Raw genomic sequence first — 24551 nt, 5'->3', positions numbered from 1 at the left:
TGGCCAATGCACCTAACCAGCACATCTTAGAATAAAGAACAAAGAACTAAGAAAAGTACAGCACAGGAACAGGCCCTTTGGCCCTCCAAGCCTGTGCTGATCATGATGCCCTAATTAAACTAAAGAAACCTTTTGCCCTTACTCGGTCCGTATCCCTCTATTCCCTCCCTATTCATGTACCCATCAAAATGCCTCTTAAATGTTGCTAATGTGCCTGCTTCCACCACCTCCTCTGGCAGCACATTCCAGGCATCCACCACTCTCTGCATGAAAAACGTCTCCTGCACACCTCCCTTAAACTTTCCCCCTCTCATCTTGAACCTGTTCCTCCTTGTAATTGATACTTCCACCCTGGGAAAAACCCTCTGACCATCCACCCTATCTATGCCTCTCATAATTTTGTAGACCTCTATCAGTCTCCTCTCAGCCTCTGTCTTGCCAGTGAAAACAATCTTAGCTTATTCAGCCTCTCCTCATAGCCAACATCCTCGAGACCAGGCAACATCCTGGTGAACTTTCTTTGCACTCTCTCCGAAGCTTCCACGTCCTTCCAGTGATGTGGTGACCAGAACTACACGCAATACTCCAAATGTTTTAGACAATCTTTCGGACTGTGTATGGCCTCAATTTTGAGGCTGCCAGGGGGAGTCCAGGGACAGAGAAAAGACCAACAGGCCACCCTGGCCAGCCTTTGAGCCAGAAGAGGGAAGCTGTCCCTTTGTCAAGGGCCCCCTTTCCACATTGAGCACCATCATGCTCACCTGCTTTCCCCCCCCGCCGCTCCCCCTACCAAGACCTGCCCCCAGTAGTTGCCCTCTCTATCAAGATGTCCACTCCCATGGGCCTCACCACACCCCCCTCTCCCCGCAATGAGACCCTCCCCCCTCCACTTACTTCCATTGCTGAACGATGATCTTCTAATCTGTTGTCTCATTTGACATGCGTTTCTGCTGAGCTCAATCTGGTAGCAATGCTGTGTGGCAAATATATCCGGAATCAAAATAAAAGCAAAATACTGCAGAGGCTGGAGGTCTGAATAAAAATAGAAAGCATTGGGAAAATTCAGCATGTCTGGCAGAATCTGTAGAGAGAGAAAGAAGATTAATGTCTTGAGGCCAATATGACTTCTTCAGAACCCAAGTGGAAGCAGCATATTGGTTTTGAGGAAGAGTCCTATGGATTTGAAACATTAGGTTAGATTTTCTGGCCCTTCTTCCTGCTGGCAGGATCTTGCAGTCCTGCTGAAGGTGCCCCTGTGCGGTGGGTTGCCCGGTGGTAGAACAGGCAAGGCACATAAAGCACCGTAGGCATCGGCAGGACCAGAAGATCCTGCCGGCTGCCAATGGTGAACCACCTCCACCACCAGAAAACACATCACTGGGGGTGTGTGTGTGCATGTGTGTGCGTGGGTGTGTGGCCGGAAACTCATTAACTCTGTTTCTCTCTCCACTGGTAACACTAGACATACTGGCCGGAATTTTACTGCCTTGCCCGCCCCAGAATCAGAGCGGATAAGGCTCGCGGAGCGGCATTCTCCGTTGGCCTTGGACAGGATCTTACAAGCCCCGGGTGGGCGAGGTGGTAAAATTACGACAGTTGAGTTCTTTCCAGTACTTTCTGTTTTAATTTCACGTATCCTGAATCAAGTTGCTTCCACTTTTGGTTTTGGCCCTTAAAAAGATATGCTTCTATAAATGCAACAAAAAAAATCAGAATACCTACTTTTAAGACTTCAGTGACCTTTGCTCAATATGAAATGTGGACGAGCAGGTCATGCCCCCCCCCCCCCCCCCCCCCCCCCCCCCCCACTCATATGTTCATGGTGGGTTTTATTTTCAAGATATAATATACATTTGCAACTTTTTAGGACCCCAGTTCCCCACTCCGCATTCCTTTGCCCTAAAATTGCACTCGTTACATTGTTTTCTTAATGTAGTAGTTCCAAAAACATCCCTGAAGATCTGTCAAGCTGATAGACCCAATGGGTGGCTTTTCCCCTTGCATGTTCTGATGCTGCACACATTTCCCATAATGACGGTGGTGCTCTGCATTTTCCAAATTTTGATCTTTCTCCTCCATTTTAAACCCTGCTTTCTTTCTTCAATTATCCCATGTGCCTCAATGCAAACAACCCCCCCCACCCCACCCCACCCCACCCCACCCCACCATCTCCCCCTCACAGACTATTTTCTTTTGTTCTTAAAGTTGCTACTTTTTTAAGTTTTAAAGTTTATTTATTAGTGTCACAAGTTGGCTTACATTAACACTGCAATGAAGTTACCCCTAGTCGCCAGACTCCGGTGCCTGTTCGGGTACACGGAGGGAGAATTTAGCATGGCCAATGTACCTAACCAGCACATCTTTCAGACTGAGGGAGGAAACCGGAGCACCTGGAGGAAAACCCATGCAGACATGGGGAGAATGTGGAAACTCCGCACAGACAGTGACCCAAGCCGGGAATCGAACCCGGGTCCCTGGCGCTCTGAGGCAGCAGTGCTAACCAAATGTGCCACCGTGCCTGCAGTTTCTACGTCCTCCCTCCTTTCAGTTCTGACGAAGAGTCTATGGACTCGAAACATTAACTCTGTTTCTCTCCCAATAGTTGCTGGCAGACCTGCTAAGTGTTCCCAGCATCCCTCTGATCTTGTTCCATTGTACATTCTTCTGTCCACCTGACTCCATTTTAAACTTATCTCTTTTTTTTGCAGTGATCAACAAAGAAAAACTGGAAAAGGAAACCGGATTAAAAATCTTACAAACTGGCATGAGTGAAGTAAGTTGAAATTAGTTTTAATGGGTAGGGTGTATTCTTTGTTATAACCTGAATGCGTCCAATTGACAATACATGACTGTTGGATGTTTGCTGTGTTTAGTCACATTTTTGGAAGTGCGGTTCATTTCAGGTTCCAAGCATGACATTGGTCACTTCAGATATCATTCTGGATGCATTTTGAAACAGAACTCTTGACACTGAAGAAATTGCTCATCAGCCAGTTTAGCATTCATGTTGCATCATGTAAATGGGCCATTGTTTTGCAATGCTGCAAACTAGGTAGTGCAATTAATGAAATAACACAAGAAAAGTTCACTAGCTGGACTTTCTGGCCATTCCCACCAGCAGGTGTAATGACTTCAATGCGAGCCATGATGTGGAGATGCTGACGTTGGACTGGGGTGGGCACAGTAAGAAGTCTCACAACACCAGGTTAAAGTCCAACAGCACTCACCTGATGAAGGAGCAGCGCTCCGAAAGCTTGTGATTCCAAATAAACCTGCTGGACTTCAACCTGGTGTGGTGAGACTTCTTACTGACTTCAATGAGGCCACTGAGGTCAGCCTCTTGGACTGTGAACTCCCAGATTGAGCTTATTGTTGCCTGCCCAGTCAGGGAGTTTTTCCTGTAGACCTACTTGGAAGTGCCAGGTCTCCTGGCAGTGCGGATGCTGTCACAGACCCTGTAGCACTCTATGAACTATAATGGAACTTGTAAATAAAAGGGTGAAGGGACACCAGCCTCCGCTGACTTATTTCAGCAGGATCTTCTGTCCCTGCTGATGGTGACCCTCTGGGGACCCCTGAACAATGGGAAACCCTGTGGGAATGGAGGGGCCCGCCATCGGCCAATGGCGGGCTGCCTCTGCTGCCGTAATGCACACTGGGGAGGAGGGTGGAATATCCCGCCCCTTGTATCTTACAGAGAATTTCACTACGTCTGAAAATCCTCCCACCGAGGTTCAGAGAATGATAGTTCTAACTCTTTCTGGAGACTCGGTTCCTCGTCTCATTGTCCCTTTCACTTTGCTTTGAAATTTAAAATCTTGGCAATATTTTTCAAAGTCAAAGGGAAGTAAAAAAGTCAGCTGGTGATTCACTATGAGCCTTTGTCATGCTGCTGGGACAGATTAGTTTAACATCCACCCCCCACACTCTTTTGCCACCCCCAGATATACAGCAACATTGGCTACTAGTGAGCTGCAAAGCAAATGTGAGCTGATAGATCACAAGTCTAAAAGTTATTCATTTGATTGTGTCTAAGTGGTCATCCTAGTGCCGTTTAATCAACATTAAGCAGACAAATGCAGTAGATCACTTGTGTGTTTTTAACATCGGTGGCACGGTGGTTAGCGCTGCTTTCACACAGTGCCAGGGGCCTGGGTTCGATTTCCAGCTTGGGTGACTGTCTGTGTAGAGTCTGCATGTTCTCCCCGTGTCCGCATAGGTTTCCTCCGGGTGCTCCGGTTTCCTCTCACAGTCCAAAGATGGGCAGGTTAGGTTGATTGACCATGCTAAATTGACCCTAGTTTCGGGGGAATTAGCAGGGTAAATATGCGGGGTTACGGGGCTAGGGTCTGGAAGGGATTGTGATCGGTTCAGACTTGATGGGTCAAATGGCCTCCTTCTGTACTGTAGGGATTCTATGATCCTTTGATTCTAAGTGGCCTTCCTAGTGCTGGTTAATCAACATTAAGCAGACAAATGCAGTAGATCACTTGTGTGTTTTCAACATAGCCAAGTGGCGGGTATGGATCCACTGACTTATGGTCCCACAGTAACAGGCTGAGTGTCATCCTAGTCACACGCGGATGGCTATGCTATTCCGGGCGCGATATGCTGGAGATTACTGACTGAGGTCCATTGCATCTGCGTGAGGATCAAATTAAAGAACAATGTAATCAAGAAAAAGGAACCCATGAATAGCTCCTTCTTCTCCTGGACTGCAAATTTACCCTGCTAGTCTTAAACTTACCCATTTTTGGTTCCTTTTGGCTGCCAGCTGCACCGGGTGAAGTAACCACAGTGCACTCTTTGTCCACTGATTCTCAAAGCATAGTAAAAGGGCTGACGACTGGAAAAGATTGCGATGCTCCCACTCCAACCAGCCAGTCAGCCAGCCTACAGTAGGATGACATCAATCGGACCTAGAGTCAGAGGGGTGTCTGTCCCTGTCATGCTGGCAGGTAGCTCTGTCCCCATTTATCAGGGTGGAATGTTAGAATGTAACCGGTGACAACGTGGTATTGGATGTAATGTGATCAATGGTGACAAGCCGTAAGGGTCAGTTGACCCAGTAAACCATGGAACCAATTACAGAATGATGTGATGGTCAGCTGACCAGCTGACTCAGTATAAATAAAAACCTGTTTGGAATTGTGGGGAGCTTGGAATGGCCCAGGGCGAGGCCCCAAGTTTGGAGCACTGAAGTTTCTTTATTAAACCCTTTCTTTGATTTATAAGTTGGAGTAAGTTTTGTTATATTTTTATTGTCTGCATTTGAAGAGTTCCTTTTGAAGGAAACATGGAGCAACAGGAAACCTCCCCTCCGAACTTCTTTTCCAGACGGAGACTTCCAGCTTTAAAGAGGACCAGAGCCTAAATTTCATCATGTCCCACAATGATGGTGAAATGCTACATTTGTGGGCCAGGAGGGGAAGAGGAAATGAGGACCCTCTTGTCTTCCAGCCTCACTGGTCAGTCCAATGAGCTGGGGATGCCAATCGGGCATCCCCAATGCAGCCAACTAGTCAGGATCATTCAAATGTTGGCTGCCACAGATGCCAAGCAGGCATATAGGTATCTCCAGCGACTGAGACAAGCAAAGGTTGGAGAGGCAGTGATGGGGTTGGGGAGAGGAGGTGTGGTGTGATTGGTGAATGCAAGCATGTGGCAGCCCACAGTATTAGACTCCAAGCAAGAGGAGCCATCTTGCTTCACCTGGCCTCACATTCAGCCTCAGTAATTGTCACCATGGCAATGGTGTCGAATTTATATCCCATAGATACCTGAACTCGTCCTGCAGTCAGGTAAAGTTTTAATAAACTGGGACTTCATTGAACCATGGAATCCCCACGATCAGAAGGAGGTCATTCGGCCCATCGAGCCTGCACTGACAATCATCCCACCCAGGCCCTATCCCCATAACCCCACATATTTACCCTACTAATCCCCCTGACATGAAGGGACGATTTACCATGGCCAATCCACATAACCTACACATCTTTGGAGTGTGGGAGGAAACTGGATCACCTGGAGGAAACCCACGCAGACACGGGGAGAATGTGCAAATGCCGCATGGGCTGTCACCCGAGGCTGGAATTGAACCCAGGTCCCTGGCGCTGTGAGACAGCAGTGCTAACCACTGTGCTACTGTCCTGCCACTTTCGGGCCCCGCCCTCTGTCAGGATGTTCCAGTCCCGCTGAAAATCAATGGACTGTTGGGATTCTATGATTAATTTTCTCAACAACATGTGGAATGCATGCTATGCTCTCCTGCAAAAACAGGAAACAAAACTCCACAGGGTTGGTACAAACAGCTGAATTACTTGTGGCCAGATTTATTTGTGAATGAACTGAAGACTTAGCAGGACAGTAAATAGGGTGGCACTTAAACAACGTGCAGGTTAGGTGAATTGACATGGTAAATTTCCCCTTAGTGTCAGGGGGACTAGCAGGGTAAATACGTGGGATTATGGGGATAGGGCCCTGGGTGGGATTGTTGTTGGTGCAGGCTCGATGGGCCGAATGGCCTCCTTCTGCACAGTAGGGATTCTCTGACTGTTGCCTGGCCCGCCACATCCCCAGCAGCAGGTCCTGCCACGGCGGGGCTGGAAAATCCCCACCCAAAACACAAGGTTGATGAAGTCAGAATGAACTTCTACAGAACATTAGCTTGGGCCACTGTAATTAAGTCAGGCTTGGGCAACCATTGTAGGAAATTAAAGCCAAATGATTGATTCAACAGCATGAGGGATGGAAAACCAAAGTCCTGAAGAGAGATGTGAAATACTGGGGCTATTTCTACTGAAGTACGGATGACCAAACAAAGATTAAATGCTATGACGACTTTTCAATGTTTCTTCTGGTTGGGCATGGATAATGGCAAGGCATCATAAATTTGGAATTATCAGTATATGATTGAGGAAGGAAATTAGGAGAAAATGTCTTTATACAGAGAGAGCATAGAATGCTTTCCACAGCAAATGATTCAGACAAAGATCGGTGCATCGTGGAAGATAAAATTCGATAAATATGTAGAGCATAGAATATCTGGCATTAGGAATCTACTGATGACCATGAAACCATTGTCAATTGTCGGAAAAACCCATCTGGTTCACTAATGTCCTTTAGGGAAGGAAATCTGCCGTCCTTATCTGGTCTGGCCTACATGTGACTCCAGAGCCACAGCAATGTGTTTGACTCTCAACTGCCCTCTGAAATGGCCTCGCAAGCCACTCAGTTCAAGGGCGACTAGGGATGGGCAATAAATGCTGGCCCAGCCAGCGACACCCATGTCCCACAAATGAATTAAAAAAAATATAGAGGAAAGTGAGACTATGGTAATTGTTTCATTTTGTGCTAAAAAAGGGACTGTAAACGTGGCTGGAATGGTGTTCTTCCGTGCTGTAAGTATCTATGGCTGCTTTCATTCTTCACAACCTGCCTGAGATCAGCTTTGTTTTGCAGCCAACTCTTTCAAGCTTCTGCTCTACCTATTAGCGAATGTGATAAAAAAAAGTGAAATTTCAGATTTTATTTGATGTGTTTTATTAAAAATAAGTAGCTCAGGGCAAGACGCCTTGTCTGCACTAACTTGAGATTGTAGGAGATCACTGTACTCATAATAAAAGATTGCTTTGTGTTTAGGAAGCCGATCGGATGTTTGGAGTGATTTATTTGAAATGTTAATGTTTGCAGTTTGACAGATGGAGTTTAGATTTCTTCTGATCAGTATGATGGGAAAATATTAAAAAGGAAGGCACTACCTGCAGAGGTGTAAAGCCTGTTAACATCCCCATTTGTTTGACTACTTAAAAAAAAAATGTCTTCACATGAAAGAAGTCCCAATTTGGGTTGCGAGTTTTAAAATCTGCAATTGCATCCAGGTATATTTGCCTCATTTCAAAGACTATGTAAAGGAATCAGCCTGATTCTTTTATCCACTGATGTGGATTTCCTCCGGGTGCTCCGGTTTCCTCCCACAGTTCAAAGATGCGCAGTTTAGGTGGATTGGCCATGCTAAATTGCCCCTTAACGTCCCAAGATCTGTAGGTTAGGGAGATTAATGGGGAAAATATGTGGGGTTACGGGGGGATAGGGCCGGGGGGAGGGCCTGGATAAGATTCTCTGTCAGAGAGTCAGTGTAGATTTGATGGGCTGAATGGCCTCTTCTGCACTGTAGGGATTCTATGATTCTATGAGTCTATGAAACGACTATAAGTAGTAATGTTCCGGAACAGGGATATATGAACTCCCTGTGAAACAATCCCAGTTTGATTGTTTAAGTGCCATGCTATTTACTGTTCTGCTAAGTCTTCAGTTCATTCACAAATAAATCTGGCCACAAGTAGTTCAGCCGTTTGTGCCAATCTTGTGGAGTTTTGTTTCCTGTTTTTGCAGGAGCACATGCATTCCACATGTTGAGGAAAATAATCATAGAATCCCTACAGAGCAGAAGAGGCTGTTCGGCCCATCGAGTCTGCACCGACTCTCTGCAGAGTATGTTACCCATGCCCTCTGTCCTGTCCTATCCCTGTAACCCCACACATTTCCCACGGCTAATCTCCATAACCTAAACATCTTGGGACACTAAGGGGCAATTTAGCATGGCCAACCTCCCTAACCTGCACATCTTTGGAGTGTGGGAGGAAACTGGAGCACCTGGAAGAAACCCACGCAGACACGGGGAGAACGTGCAAACTCCACACAGACAGTGACCCGAGGCCGGAATTGAACCCGAGTCCCTGGTGCTGTGAGGCAGCAGAGTGTGAACCACTGTGCCACCCCATGGATGGGATTCTCCGGCCGTTCACCGTCGGTAGGATTCTCTGGTCCCACTGCACTGAACCGAGTTTTGGCTGAGCGCCAAATTCTCCGTGCTCTCGGGCAGTGGGGGATAAACGGCTGGAATGTTCCGGCTCATATCTTTCAAAACTGTAATTTTCTTTTTGAAATATGGAAAGACATTACATTACCCGGACTCTTGGATGCTTACCTGGGTTTTTTGATGAAGGGTCACAAGTTCACCTTTGCACTGGGAGCAAGTCTGCCATTTTCCAAGAGATCACTTGCCCAGCGTGGTATTTGTGCAGGGTGTCAGGGGATGGGGTAAGAGCTCTTTGATTGCTTTGAACTGCAATCACTTTGATAGGGAAAAAACTGGCAAAGGGTTACTGGAAATCACATGAGAGCGGCAAGCTTTAAGTTGTGGACCTGTGGTTTTTGAAATGAGTGTGTGTTTTGAGGAATAAGCTGAGAAGAAAGGCCACCTGGACTCTCTCTCTCTCTGCCTTGCCTGAAATTCCGTGTGAGGTCATCACCCTGCTCCCAGAGAATCCCCATCGGAGTAGAACCTGTCTGCATTTGGAAACCTCTGAAGCTGAGATGAGAAGAACCTTTCCAGCTCCAAAATCTCCCCCACTTCGAAGCTTCTTTCATAATAGAACATTACAGCGCAGTACAGGCCCTTCGGCCCTCGATGTTGCGCTGACCAGTGAAACCAATCTAAAGCCCATCTAACCTACACTATTCTAATATCATCCATATGTTTATCCAATAACCATTTGAATGCTCTTAATGTTGACGAGTCCACTACTGTTGCAGGCAGGGCATTCCACGCCCTTACTTCTCTCTGAGTAAAGAACCTACCTCTAACACCTGTCCTGTATCTCTCACCCCTCAATTTAAAGCTAATAAATCGATGATTCTGAGTTTTATTGAAAGAAGCCTTGTTAAAGTCACCTTTTTTATCTGGGTCTTTAACAGCAGTGAAGGTAAATAATTGGCCACTTTGCTGAGTGAACTGAACTTTTGAGCTAACGCTGCGGCCTGCAGCGTAATGGGGCTGGATAAACTTCACACTCCTCCCATTCCTGGTCATAACAGTGTGAGCGATTTGCACCTAATTGTTCCACAGGGGCATGTTAGCCTGGACATGATGGACATTAGCGCTGCAGGTCTCAGTTCATAAGGGACTCAGTCGCATTATCCAATCTGTTGCCAAGTTGAGAATCATGTATGAGATAGCTGCATCTTTGTAAAAGTATAACTAGCGTCTATTTCCTTAGCCTTTACTTATGAGCCGGAATTCTCTGATCCCGCACGCCCTGTCCACCGCTGCCAGCGAGAACGGAGAATTTGGCGCTCAGCCAAAACTCCATTCACTGCAGCAGGACTGGAGAATCCCAGCCACGGGTGAGGTCGGAGAATCCCAGCAATGTTCTCCTTTTTGACCAGTGCTATAGAGGTATAGGATATGTAGGTATATTACATATATACTTATAGGTATATATAGCTGCCTTCCTGAGCTCAATTCTTTCAAGGGCCACAATTCTTTCCGAGGGCCACAACCAAAGAAAAATGAACGTCTCATCTCCATCTCAACACTGATGGACCATTTGGGGCGGCACGGTAGCACAGTGGTTAGCACTGCTGCTTCACAGCTCCAGGGTCCCGGGTTCGATTCCCGGCTCGGGTCACTGTCTGTGTGGAGTTTGCACATTCTTCTCGTGTCTGCGTGGGTTTCCTCCGGGTGCTCCGGTTTCCTCCCACAGTCCAAAGATGTGCGGGTTAGGTTGATTGGCCAAGTTAAAAAAAAAATTGTCCCTGAGATGCGTAGTTAGAGGGATTAGCGGGTAAATATGTGGGGGTAGGGCCTGGGTGGGATTGTGGTCGGTGCAGACTCGATGGGCCGAATGGCCTCCTTCTGCACTGTAGGGTTTCTATGTTTCTATGAATTTGTGAATATCATAGATAGAATAGAATAGAGAATCCCTACAGTGCAGAAGGAGGCCATTCAGCCCATTGAGTCTGCACCGACCACAAACCCACCCAGGCCCTATCCCTTTAACCCCATGTAGTTACCCTGCTAGTCTCACTGTCACTATGGGGCAATTTACCATGGCCAATCAACCTAATCTGCACATGTTTGGACTGTGGGGGGAAACTGGAGCACTCGGAGGAAACCCACGGAGACATGGGGAGAACGTGCAGGCTCTGCACAGTCAGTGACCCAAGCCTGGTCCCTAGCACTGTGAGTCAGCAGTGCTAACTGCTGTGCCACCCGTAAGCGTCGACGTTTTTCTGGGGTAATTTCTTGTCTTCATATCTCAGGCAGTAATTTGGTGGACTGGTTTACCTCCTCTTTGTACAAGTTGCAAAATGTCATTGTACTGCAGTCAGAGCGACCACAATTAGGTAGGCCTGGCAATCCGCTCTGCCAGATTACCATTCAGGCATTGGAGATAAAATCCACCCTTTTGATTTATTTTTGAGTTCCAGTCCTTTCACTTTTTCTCTTCATCAAGAACATGAATACTGCTTTGGGTCCCACAAGGAGATTTGATTTGATTTGATTTATTATTGCCACATGTATTGGGATACAATGAAAAGTATTATTTTTTGCGCGCTGTACAAAACATACCATTCATAGAGTACATAGGGGAGAAGCAAACGAGAGAGTGCAGAATGTAGTGTTACAATCATAGCTAAGATATAGAGAAAGATCAACTTAATATAAGGTAGGTCCATTCAAAAGTCAGGGAAGAAGCTGTTCTTGAGTCAGTTGGTACGTGAGGTCAGACTTTTGTATCTTTTTCCCGATGGAAGAGATTGGAAGAGACTATGTCCGGGGTGCGTGGGATCCTTGATTATACTGGCTGCTTTTCCAAGACAGCGGGAACTGTAGACAAAGTCAATGGATGGGAGGCTGATTTGAGTGATGGACTGGGCTTCGTTCACAACCCTTTGTTGTTTCTTGTAGTCTTGAGCAGAGCAAGAGCCATACCAAGCTGTGATACAACTGGGAAGAATGACTTCTATGGTGCATCTGTAAAAATTGGTGAGAGTCGTAGTGAACATGCTGAATTTCCTCAACCTGCTGAGAAAATAGAGGTTTTGGTGGGCTTTCTTAACTATAGCGTCGGCATGGTGGGGAGGCCAGCACAGGTTGGTGGTGATCTGGACAACTAGGAACTTGAAGCTTGAGAGTATAGATTTTCCACATCAGTGCCACAAGACCGCCTCCCCTCCAACCCCAACTCCAAATCAGGCGGGATCAAGCTCTTTACAGAATCACAGAAAACAGAATCCTACAGTGAAGAAGAGGCCCTTCGAGCCATTGAGTCTGCACCGATGCATGAAAGGCTCTGACCTGCTCACCTAATCCCAATGTGGAGATGCCGGCGTTGGACTGGGGTAAACACAGTAAGAAGTTTAACAACACCAGGTTAAAGTCCAACAGGTTTATTTGGTAGCAAAAGCCACACAAGCTTTCGAGGCTCTGAGCCCCTTCTTCAGGTGAGTGGGATACAACTGGGAAGAATGTGTATTCCCACTCACCTGAAGAAGGGGCTCAGAGCCTCGAAAGCTTGTGTGGCTTTTGCTACCAAATAAACCTGTTGGACTTTAACCTGGTGTTGTTAAACTTCTTACTGCACCTAATCCCACACAGAATCACAGAATCCTACAGATTCTGGACATGGTCTGCTTTAGTATTTGGGGAGGCAGGGGAGAAAGACAGGCTCAAACTCCCAATTCCCTCTCTCTTCTGTCCATTATCAGTGTAGTTTAATTCTAATAAGACGAATGTGTATTCCCAGACCCCGCCGGTTAGTGTCTGATCAATTTAAGAGTCACCAGCAGCGGACTTTCATGGATTGCAACAAGGAGTATTATTTACTCACACACTCACCCCAGAAAAGTCTATCGCTCCGTCAATCATACAACACATATGCCCAAGAATGGTGCAATTAAAGACAATAGTGCAGTTCTACCAATATTAAAACCAAACAGGATAGCAGTGCCTTTGAGAATCCAGTGTTGAAGGGATCTTTTCTAACTCTGGAATTTGTTTTTTATTCATTTGTGGGACATGGTGTTGCTGGCTGGGCCAACATTTATTGCCCATCCCTAATTGCCCTTGTTCAGAGGGCAGTTGAGAGTCAACCAGATAAGGATGGTAGATTTCCTTCTCCAAAAGACATTAGTGAACCAGAAGGGTGTTTCCAACAATCGACAATGGCTTCATGGTCATCAGTAGATTCTCAATTCCAGATTTTCCTTTATTGAATTCAAATTCCACCATCTGCCATGGTGGGATTCGAACCCGGGTCCCCAGAACATTAGCTGAGTTTCTGGATTAATAGTCTAGTGATAATACCACTAGGCCATCGCTCCCCCAAAGTTCATGTAAATTGAGATGGCTGGGGTCAAACCCAGGTTAATTACAGGGATCCTTCAAAGTAAAGACTGGTCGTGTAGCCAAAGGTCCAACTTCTTACAGGCAAACTCTGAGCTGTTCGGAGTTTGTAGGAGGAGGCTTTTAAAAGACTTTAAACCTCGCAGCTCTAGAAAAGGGAAGATGACACTGACTTCTCTTGGAGCTGTGATACTGTTGCTGACCTGAAGACTGCAGGGTCTCTGTTTTTGGATAAAAGGATTTCAAAACCAGAGGGCAGTTTTGATCACATGAACAGCCATTGATACATGACGGAAGGCGAATGATAGTGTTTCAAGGTAAAGAAGGAGTTTCAGTCGCATGATCAAAAGCCACTGATATATGATGGAGGTAGATAGTGTTCTTTAGCACTTCATTGTGGATACGCAGTCTCAATAACCCTCCTTTGTTGCATGGCAGATGCAGACTCTAAGGGCGGGATTTTCCAGCCATGTTCGCCCCACCCAAAACCGGAAAATCTCACCCAAGATCAACGGACCTTTGCATGGCCCATCCACCCCACCCCCCGCCAATCCCCCACCCCGCCCGCTATAATTCCCATGGTGGACGGGACGGGAAAGTTCCTCCCTTAGAGTCTGAGATTTTATTCTCTCTGTGTTTTGGAGTAAGCCTTGACACTAGCAGGTGCGAAATTCCACAGAAGAGTGCTGTTGCGGCAAGTCCAATGAAGACAGAGGCCGGCCCATTAGGATCCAATTTGGAAATTTCAAGGCTGTTTGCAAGGCTGTTTGCTGTTGCAAAAGTCAGTAAGAAGTCTCACAACACCAGGTTAAAGTCCAACAGGTTTATTTGGCAGCAAAAGTGGCTTTTGCTACCAAATAAAGCTGTTGGACTTTAACCTGGTGTTGTGAGACTTCTTACTGTGTTTACCCCAGTCCAACGCCGGCATCTCCACATCGTTGCAAAAGTCAGGCAGCCCCTGGGCAGCCACCAAGGCCGAGTTTAAAAGGAATGCCATTTTATTTAAATGTAATATCTTCATGCCTGCTCTGGCATAACACAAGCTATTGTAACCTTCCGAGATGGTTTGATTTTACGATCAATCTTCCCTGGTCATTTACATTTTCCAAGACACCAAAAATTGTATAATATTTAAAGGGAAATCACTATCAGGTTCTAACATGAAACGCGTCATTTAACACCTCAATGCTAACAAATCACAACCATCAAGTTTTTTTCTGTTCCACTTCTTTGATTTCTGGCCTGCAGGACACATTACTGCAGCGTTTATATTTCAAACTGAATATAGTTCCTCGCTGCATTACTTAAACATGAACTTGTGCTTTGCTCAAGACTGTGGGGCAGAATTTTTCGCTCCCCCCCAGAGGGAGGTTCTGAGGTGTGGGGGCGAGGACGTGGGAATGCAAAATTAAATGGATGGGATTCCCCCGCAGGAATCCGCCAGCCAAACCCAGATGCAATTTCATGCTTGAGCGGAGTCCTGCCCTTTCACCTATCAAGCCTGTTAAATCATAGAAATCATAGAAACCCTACAGTGCAGAAGGAGGCCATTCGGCCCATCGAGTCTGCACCGACCACAATCCCACCCAGGCCCTACCCCCACATATTTACCCACTAATCCACACATCTCAGGACTCTAAGGGGCAATTTTTTTTTTAACCTGGCCAATCAACCTAACCCGCACATCTTTGGACTGTGGGAGGAAACCGGAGCACCCGGAGGAAACCCATGCAGACACGAGGAGAATGTGCAAACTCCACACAGACAGTGACCCGAGCCGGGAATCGAACCCGGGACCCTGGAGCTGTGAAGCAGCAGTGCTAACCACTGTGCTACCGTGCCGCCAATTAACGGCCCCTTTAGGGCCTGTTGCCACTCACCCTCAATTTTTAGGCTGGCAGCAGTGGGCGCGATAGAGTGGGAAACTGACAAAAATAATATTCCTCATCTTGGGAGGGAAGTGGGGGGACGCTGCACTTTGAAAGCCCCCTCTGAGTTGGGGTGCCCTCCCCTTCGGTAACTTGGAGCTCTGAGATTCCCTTCCCTCCCCATACCCCTGGCCTACCCCCAGGCGCCGCGATCGCTCCCCCTCCTCATTCCCCAGGGCACCCCCTTTCTCCCATCCTGGGACCTCCAAGACTTACCTTTCCAATGGTCCCAGGACTTGGTCCAGGCGAAGCACTGCAAGTACCACACCTGGCCAGTGCGGCCGGATCAGAGAGCTACTGGCCAACCTGATTGGCTGACAGCACTCAGGGGTGGGAATTCCTTCCGAGGGAAGACGGAGGTTCCGCCCACTGCCAATCAATGCTCAAGTGAGTGTTAAACAGCAGCGAGTTTTCGAGAGTCGGCGGTAGCCTGTTATACACTGACTCTCGGAGGATATTGAGCGCCAATTGCTCGCTATCCTTAAAATTCTACCCATTGGGGGTCATCTTACCAAAAGGACTTTAAGTCTAGAATGAGCGTGAAAATGGGAGAGTTCCAGATCCATTTTTTTTGGTGAGACCACCAGTCGAATTTTATGACAATCTGTACGATAAAAGACCCTCAATCTGTTTTCAGCCAATAGGGGGAGTAGGCAGGGCCTCATTTGCCAGAAAGCCGGCTGATAGCAGTAGAGTGTGCCTTTGTGCATGTGCAGGTTTCTGTGCTCTGAGAGCAGCAGAGACCTGGCACTGCCTCTGTTGCTATCAGCCGGCCTCCATGGCCTAAATCTGCCCTCTCCCCGCTATCACGGAACCCTGTGGCTGATCAGGGTGAGAAGGTAAGATCGCCGCCATTGGGAGTGTGGGCATTAATATTGGGGCGGGGGAGGAGTAGGGAAGCTACCATTCCCCCTGATCCCACAGATTTCCCGCCTGGCGAATTAGGTTAAAGCTATGCCTGAAACGTCTCAATAACAGTGTGTTGTCACTTTGTGTGGATTACCCTCCTCACTTTTCAAAGTAACTGAACAAACTCTTCATGTCTTGGTCAGGCAGCATTGTTACTGATTACTTGTTAACACTCGGTACAAGAGGTGATGCCAGCAATACTAATTCCAAGACCTTCTTTGGATTTTGAGGAACCTCCAGAGTTCTTAAAAGCTTTGATAAATCTGGCTTGGATCATTTTTTTTAGCTCCAGCTAACAGGACTGTGAAATTTATTTCCTGACCACACTGAAAAGCAGTTGAAGGTAAAGAACATAATCACAAAGTGCCATTTTAATCTACCTCAACAAGTGGGAAACTGGTAGAATTGGGTGAAATGACTGTTTTACACATTTCCCAGTGATGTTATTTGTCAGTTTCAATGGTAAATAAAACTAGGCTGGTTTGAAACCAGCATTGTACGCACCCACCCCCTCAAGTTTTCCTGAATTTTAGGTCCCATTAGTGAAACTCACCTGCCACAGTGGTATTTGGAAATGTGGACATGTCTTATGCAGAGTTTCCAAATCAATCACAGTGTGAACTTGGTGTGATAGTCGAAGATGGAATACAATGCAGCAAATTGCGGGCCCTTTCTGCATCTCTCCCAAATTTCCGATTTAGGCTTCTGGCACCGGGAAGCGGATGGCAAAAGGTGACCTGTGTTATTGGAAAAAAAAAATGGAAAATGCTGGAAAGTCTCAGCAGGTCTGGCAGCATCTGTGGAGATAGAATAGAGCCAACGTTTCGAGTCAGGATGACCCTTTGTCAGAGCTCAGACTTGAAATGTTGGCTGTATTCTCTCTCCACAGATGCTGTCAGACCTGCTGAGATTTGCCAGCATTTTTTGTTTCTGTTTCCAGTATTTTGCCGTTACCTTATTGAAAAAGCCCGAGGCTGTACAGTACAGCCCCCTTGTGATGAAGTTTCCCTTTGTCACTGTAAAATGACAGCATATTTGGAGATTTATTGTATCAAGGTCTGGTTGAATCATGTGGGACAACAGGGAACAAGTGAAAGTTCAAAGGTTGGAGAATGAATAACATTTACAAAGCAGAAGTAATCTGTGACTCAAGGCAGTTTAGAGTTTATTGCATCCTAGTATCTTTTTTTATTATTTCATTCTAAATTGCTTCCAAAAATAACTCTAATTTGAAAAAGAACTGTGTTCAGTCAGTGCTTAGACAAAGATTAAACGTTTTATGGTTGGCGTAACTGGTTTCATTGATCAGGAAGGCATGTTGCATTGCTCTTTATGAGCCTAAGCTAAACAATGGCAAATTATCACTCAGATTGCCACTGTAAATGGGTAATAATTTCTCTTTAAGAGGACTTGCACTGTTCAGTTACATGGCAAATGTATTTGATGTGGAAATTGCAAAGGTATGTTTCCTACAAATGCCTTCCGCTATACATACAAATGTGATTGTATTTGAAAAGACATTGGGCAGAGAGGATGGTATTGGAATTATTTTACTAATAATGTCTTTTCATATATGCAGAGCCTGGGCAAGGTCACTAAAAATGACTTGTTATCAAAAAAGGGAACTAGAGGTATAGTCAAAAAAAGAGAGAAACTTGCAGAATTATGGGGAAAGGGGAGGTCTGCGGGACCATAAGGATAGCCAGAATGGGCACAATGAGCTGAATGGCGGCCTCCTGGCTGTATGATTCTATGATCTGATAGCACCTTTGACAGCGCTCTAACTTTCTCTCCATCTCGCTTTGTTTCTCTCTCTGTCTCGAATTGCGCTCTCTCTCTCTCTCTATCTCCATCAGTTTCTGTCTGTCTTGCTGTCGCCATGTTGCTCATTCTGCTGTTTATTGGCAGGCAGGGAGAGAATGGGTGGCCAACAGACAGTCAAGGAGGAACAGACAAGTAATGCAGGACTACCCTGAATGCATCTTGCTGTCCAACAGCCATTTTGTTCTGAATTTTAGTGCAGTGAATGGCTTATTTGGTGAGTTTATCCAGACAAAGGAGCTGGACTTAATGGACACAAGGACAAACCGTTTTACGCAGCGAGCACTGAAGATCTGGAATACTGTACCCTATCTGAGGGCAGAATTTAATGCCCTCCCTCAGGGTACATTTGTTGATGGGGGTGGGGAGGACAGGAGAGTGGACAGGTGGAAACCATGCTGCCTTCCCGCCTCTGCCCCAATCAACTCTGACGAAGGGTCATCCTGACTCGAAACATTGGCTCTATTCTCTCTCCATAGATGCTGCCAGACCTGCTAAGATTTTCCAGCATTTTCTGTTTTTGAGTCTGCCCCAGTTAAGTCTGAGTTGGAAGGTTTCTGCACAGTCTTCTCACCCTGCTGTCAGTTGAGTTCCAAACTCTGCAGGAAGCCCAATAAGCGTAACCTGATAGGGTTGCCTGTGAGCCTCCAGAGGGACGTCCCTCATTGAAAGGCACTCAGTGCCAAATCGAGGGACTCAACATTGGGAAGAAGGGGACTCACTGAGATTCTGCCTTCCCCACCCCTCCACCCCTACTGCTGATCCCCTTCCCCCTTACTCCCCATGACCCCAGCCCTGCAACCGCCATCCCACCATCACTCATCAAGTCAGCATTTGACCGAATATGGCATCAAGGAGCCCTGGTACAACTGGAGTCAGTAGGAATCAGGGGGAAAAACCTCCGCTGGTTCGAGTCAGGTACAGGACCTTGGTGAGACCACATTTGGAATATTGTGTGCAGTTCTGGTCACCTCACTATAAGAAGGATGTGGAAGCGCTGGAAAGAGTGCAGAGGAGATTTACCAGGATGCTGCCTGGTTTGGAGGGTAGGTCTTATGAGGAAAGGTTGAGGGAGCTAGGGCTGTTCTCTCTGGAGCGGAGGAGGCTGAGGGGAGACTTAATAGAGGTTTATAAAATGATGAAGGGGATAGATCGAGTGAACGTTCAAAGACTATTTCCTCGAGTGGATGGAGCTATTACAAGGGGGCATAACTATAGGGTTCATGGTGGGAGATAGAGGAAGGATATCAGAGGTAGGTTCTTCACGCAGAGAGTGGTTGGGGTGTGGAATGGACTGCCTGCAGTGATAGTGGAGTCAGACACTTTAGGAACATTTAAGCGGTTATTGGATAGGCACATGGAGCACACCAGGATGATAGGGAGTGGGATAGCTTGATCTTGGTTTCAGATAAAGCTCGGCACAACATCGTGGGCCGAAGGGCCTGTTCTGTGCTGTACTGTTCTATGTTCTGTACCTAGCACAAAGGAAGATAAATGTTTGTGGTTGTTGGAGGCAATCATCTCAGTTCCAGGACATCATTACAGGTGATCCACAGGATATTGCCCTAGGCCCAACCATCTTCAGCTGTAACGGGAGGACTTTGAATAGTGTGGAGGAGCAGAGGGATCTAGGTGTATGTGTGCATAGATCCCTGAAAGTTGGGAATCAAGTAGATAAGGTTGTTAAGAAGGCATATGGTGTCTTGGCGTTTATTGGTAGGGGGATTGAATTTAGGAGTCGTAGCGTTATGTTGCAACTGTACACAACTCTGGTGCGGCCGCACTTGGAGTACTGTGTGCAGTTCTGGTCCCCACATTACAGGAAGGATGTGGAGGCTTTGGAGAGGGTGCAGAGGAGGTTTACCAGGATGTTGCCTGGTATGGAGGGGAGATCCTATGAGGAGAGGCTGAGGGATTTGGGATTGTTTTCGCTGGAAAGGCGGCGGCTAAGAGGGGATCTTATTGAAACATATAAGATGATTAGAGGTTTAGATAGGGTGGATAGTGATAGCCTTTTTCCTCTGATGGAGAAATCCAGCACGAGGGGGCATGGCTTTAAATTGAGGGGGGGTAGTTATAGAACCGATGTCAGGGGTAGGTTCTTTACCCAGAGGGTGGTGAGGGATTGGAATGCCCTGCCAGCATCAGTTGTAAATGCGCCTAGTTTGGGGGCGTTTAAGAGATCCGTAGATAGGTTCATGGACGAAAAGAAATTGGTTTAGGTTGGAGGGTCACAGTTTTTTTTTTTAACTGGTCGGTGCAACATCGTGGGCCGAAGGGCCTGTTCTGCGCTGTAATGTTCTATGTTCTATGTTTCATCAGTGACCATCCTTCTATCATTAGGTCAGAAGTGGGGATGTTCGCTGATGATTGCACAATTTTTATTTATTCATTCGTGGGATGTGGGCTTCACTGGCTGGGCCAGCATTTATTGCTCATCCCTAGTTCCCCTTGAAATGAATGTCTCGCTCCGTCATTTCAGAGAGTAGTTGAGAGTCAACCACAATGTTGTGTCTCTGGAGTCACATGTAGGCCAGATAAGGATGGCAAATTTCCTTCCCTAAAGGACATTAGTGAACCAGGTGGGTTTTTCTAACAATCGACAATGGTTTCACGGTCATCAGTAGACTTTTAATTCCAGATATTTTTATTGAATTCAAATTCCACTATCTGCCGTGGCGGGATTCAAAGCCAGGTCTCCAGAGCATTAGCTGAGTTTCGAGATTAAGAGTCCAGTGATAATACCACCAGGCCATCGCCTCCCCATGTTCAGCTCCAGTCACGACTCCCCATATACTGAAGCAGCCCATGTTCAAATGGGCTGATGAGTGGCAAATAATATTTGTGCCACACAAACATAGAAACATGGTAAATAGGAGCAAGAGTAGACCATTCAGCCCATTGTGCCTTCTCCATCATTCATTATGATCATCGCTGATCCTCTATCTCAATGCCATACTCTGGCTCTCTTCCCATATCCCTTGATGCCTTTAGTGCCTAGAAATCTACTTCTTTCTTTCTTAAATACAGTCAGTGATTTATGTGGTAGAGAATACAAAGTGGCAGCCAATGACTATTTCCAACAAGAGACAGAATCTTTGACATCCAGTGGCATTACCATTGCTGAATCCTCCACTATTAACATCCTAGGGATTACCATTGACCAGAAACTGAACTGGACTAACCATATAAATACTATGGCTACAAAAGCGGGTCAGAGCCTAGGACTCCTGCAGCGAGTAACTCATCTCCTAACCCCCCCAAAGCCTACCCATCATCGACAAGGCAGAAGTCAAGAACGTGATTGAATCCATTTGCCTGGATGAATGCAGCTCCAACAACACTCAAGAAATGTGATACCATCCAGGACAAAGCAGCTTGCTTGATTGGCATCCCATCCACAAACATTCACTCCCTGCACCACCAACATGGAATTGCAGCTGTGTGTACCATCTACAAGGAACTCTCCAATGCACCTTTGGCAATATCTTCCAAAGTAAGAAGTCTCACAACAGTTTAAAGTCCAACAGGTTTATTTGGTAGCACAAGCTTTTGGTGTGTCACTCCTTCGTCAGGTGAGTGAAGAGTTGTGTTCACAAACAGGGCATACATAGACACAAACTCAATTTACAAGATAATGGTTGGGACGTGAGTCTTGACAGGTAGTCAAGTCTTTACAGATACAGACAATGTGAATGGAGAGAGCGTTAAGCACAGGTTAAAGAGGTGTGAATTGTCTCCAGCCAGGACAGTTAGTGAGATTTTGCAAGCCCAGGCAAGTCGTGGGGGTTACAGATGGTGTGCATGAACCCAAGATCCCGGTTGAGGCCATCCTCATGTGTGCAGAACTTGGCTATCGGTTTTTGCTCAGCGATTCTGCGTTGTCGTGTGTCGTGAAGGCCGCCTTGAAGAACGCTTACACGAAGATCAGAGGCTGAATGCCCATAACTGCTGACGCGTTCCCCGACAGGAAGGGAACACTCCTGCCTGGTGATTGTCGAGCGGTGTTCATTCATCCCTTGTCATAGTGTCTGCATGGTCTCGCCAATGTACCATGCCTCGGGACATCCTTTCCCGCAACGTATCAGATAGACAATGTTGGCCGAGTCGCAAGAGTATGTACCGTGTACCTGGTGGATGGTGTTCTCATGTGAGATGATGGCATCCGTGTCGATGATCTTGCAGAGGTTGCTGTGGCAGAGTTGTGTGGTGTCGTGATCACTTTTCTCCTGAAGGCTGAGTAGTTTGCTGCGGACAATGGTCTCTTTGAGGTTGTGCGGTTGTTTGAACATCTTCCAAGCCCATGACTGCTTCCATCTAGAAGGATAAAGGCAACAGATACATGGGAACAGCACCACTTGGTGGTTCCCTTCCAAGTCACTCGCCTCAGGGGATGAGATTGTTACCTCCTGGAGTCCATGTTTCCAGGGAACGCCGAGTTAAGTGCCGGATTGGAACTTCCTTCCCAAAAGGAGGGGAAATGGAGTTCTTGCTGGCTCGCTAGCTGATGGGCAAATCCCCTGTCGCCTGCATTAAATAGTGCGATGGAGGATGATTCAATTGCGGCTTTCAAAAGTGAATTGGATAAACACCAGAAGGGAAAGATTTACAGCTCTGTAGGGTAAGATTGGGGGAGTAGGACGAGTGAAACTACTGTGGCAGAGATCTGACTCTGTGGCCTTGGTGATCTTTTGAGCTATTCTCAACTATTCAATGATTCTCTGATCTGATTTTACCTTTTCGCAAACTTTTCCTCTTCCTTACTGCCTCACTGCCATAATTTCAAGGTTGCTCATGCCATCTTTAAGCTTTAACTCATATTTTTTCTCAGGGTCATCTAACTGGGAACTTCTTACCTCACTGCCTTTGCTACCCTTCAATAATCTACAGGCTCGGCATTAGTTAGCTGTATCTTCAACTTGGCTTGCCTATAACGGTGGCACAGTGGTTAGAACTGCTGCCTCACAAAGCCAGGGACCCGGGTTCAGTTCCGGCCTAGGGTCACTGTCTGTGTGGAGTTTGCACATTTTCCCTGTGTCTGCATGGGTTTCTCTGGAATGGCTATGCTAAATTACCCCTTAGTGTCAGAGGGACTCGCAGGGTAAATACAAGGGGTTACAGGGATAGGACGGTATTTAATGCAGGCGGGATTGTTGCTGGTACAGGCTCGATGGGCCAAATGGCCTCTTTCTGCACTGTAGGGATTCTGTGATTCTATAAACATAAGTAGTGGTGCTAGGCAACAAGTCTTTGCCCTTTAACTTAGATATCTCAAGAAGAAACAGGGACATAAATGAAACAAGCAATGATAGATGTATCCCTGTAATAAGCAGTTAATGCAAAGTAACACAGTATGGATTTGGATTTGATCTATTATGTCAGGCAGCCAACTAAAATTAAGTCCTGTTCACAAATTAATTTTCACTGATTACTGCATACACTTCCAAATCTTGTCCTTTAATGTTATTTTTGTCTTTTCCCGACTGACATAAAGTGCTTGAGAAAAATATTGGAAGAAACACATGCCACACATCCAGTGGGGTGATTCTATAATTTGGTGTGCTGTGCAAGCACGTCTCGGGAGATCACTGGTGTGTAGCCCATGAATTTATGTTGATTAGAATTAATTAGGTATCAGCGCATTAAGCATTCATATAATAAGATTGCCAACAGGAGTTTCTACCCCTGGTCATAATTGCCATTTTTCTATTGTGGAACTACAGCACATCACACACCTCATTTTAACCTGCTTTTAGAGACTGGGTGAGAGATAAGGCTGATGAAAATAATAATAAGCTTCCAGCATCCACATTGGAAGAACTGAACATTGTGCTGAAATCTAAATAGATTAAAGAGACAAAAACTATTGGCTATCATATGGAAGGAACCAGTTGGTGGCAATTCACTGACCTTTTGCGAACTTTCTCTGAATGAGCCTTCACAATCAATTTATGGATCATAAGTGGCATATTGCCGGGGGCACATTGTTAAGCAACCATCTGTAATATTTATTTAACGCCAAAGTCCTTAAAACCTTACGTATCTTGTATTAGCCTCAACGAGGCCCATGAGGTTGGCCTCTTGGAGTATGAGCTCCCTGATTGAGGTAATGATTGCCTGTCCAGTCAGGGAGTCTCATCTTATATATATATAATATATATATATATTGAGGGGTGTCAGGGTTACGGACACTCTGGATTCTGACTTTGTAGCTAAGGCACTCTTAGGAGCAGAATTGAGTTCAGATTCAGGGAATCAGCTGAAGGGACACCGACCTCTGAGAAGTTATTTCATACCTTCTTTTCTTGCCTCCTCACACACCCTTTGTCTACAGATTGGCAGTGGTGAACTCTCCAGTAGGGCTGGGGTAAATGGCCATTACACATCCTGTAAGCTTCACTTAGGCCTCTGCAGGTACAGATCATGTTACAGTTTTGTTTTCTCTGTGGAGAAACTACCACCAATGAAATCTAATTCAAGATACAAACCCTTGTATATTTTCAATTAAACTGAGGGCCAGATTTTAACTTTGTGCAAGTGAATGAATGTTGAGTGAGTTAAAATTGTGCCTTCCGAGTGTCAAATCGATCAAATTGTGAACTTACGCTGTGGTTGACAAGGTGCTGTCTGCCTAATGGATTGAGTATGATTCTACAACAGGGCACGACTTGGACAGTCTGCAATTCAGTAGATATTGGGCA

General features: G+C 46.2%; 1 protein-coding gene across 1 annotated transcript in view; it reads left to right on the top strand.

The window, feature by feature from the left end:
• Nucleotides 1-24551, top strand: part of ptprn2 (protein tyrosine phosphatase receptor type N2) — a 947277-nt gene that overhangs the window by 601970 nt on the left and 320756 nt on the right. The window contains exon 12 of the mRNA XM_078232550.1: nucleotides 2709-2773. Within this exon, the coding sequence (XP_078088676.1) occupies nucleotides 2709-2773 (65 nt within the window). The remainder of the gene's footprint in view (nucleotides 1-2708; nucleotides 2774-24551) is intronic.

Source organism: Mustelus asterias, chromosome 2, assembly GCF_964213995.1.
Source record: "Mustelus asterias chromosome 2, sMusAst1.hap1.1, whole genome shotgun sequence".
Taxonomy (NCBI): domain Eukaryota; kingdom Metazoa; phylum Chordata; class Chondrichthyes; order Carcharhiniformes; family Triakidae; genus Mustelus; species Mustelus asterias.
Note: the sequence above shows the minus strand (reverse complement) of the source record. Positions and strands in the feature narration are given on the sequence as shown.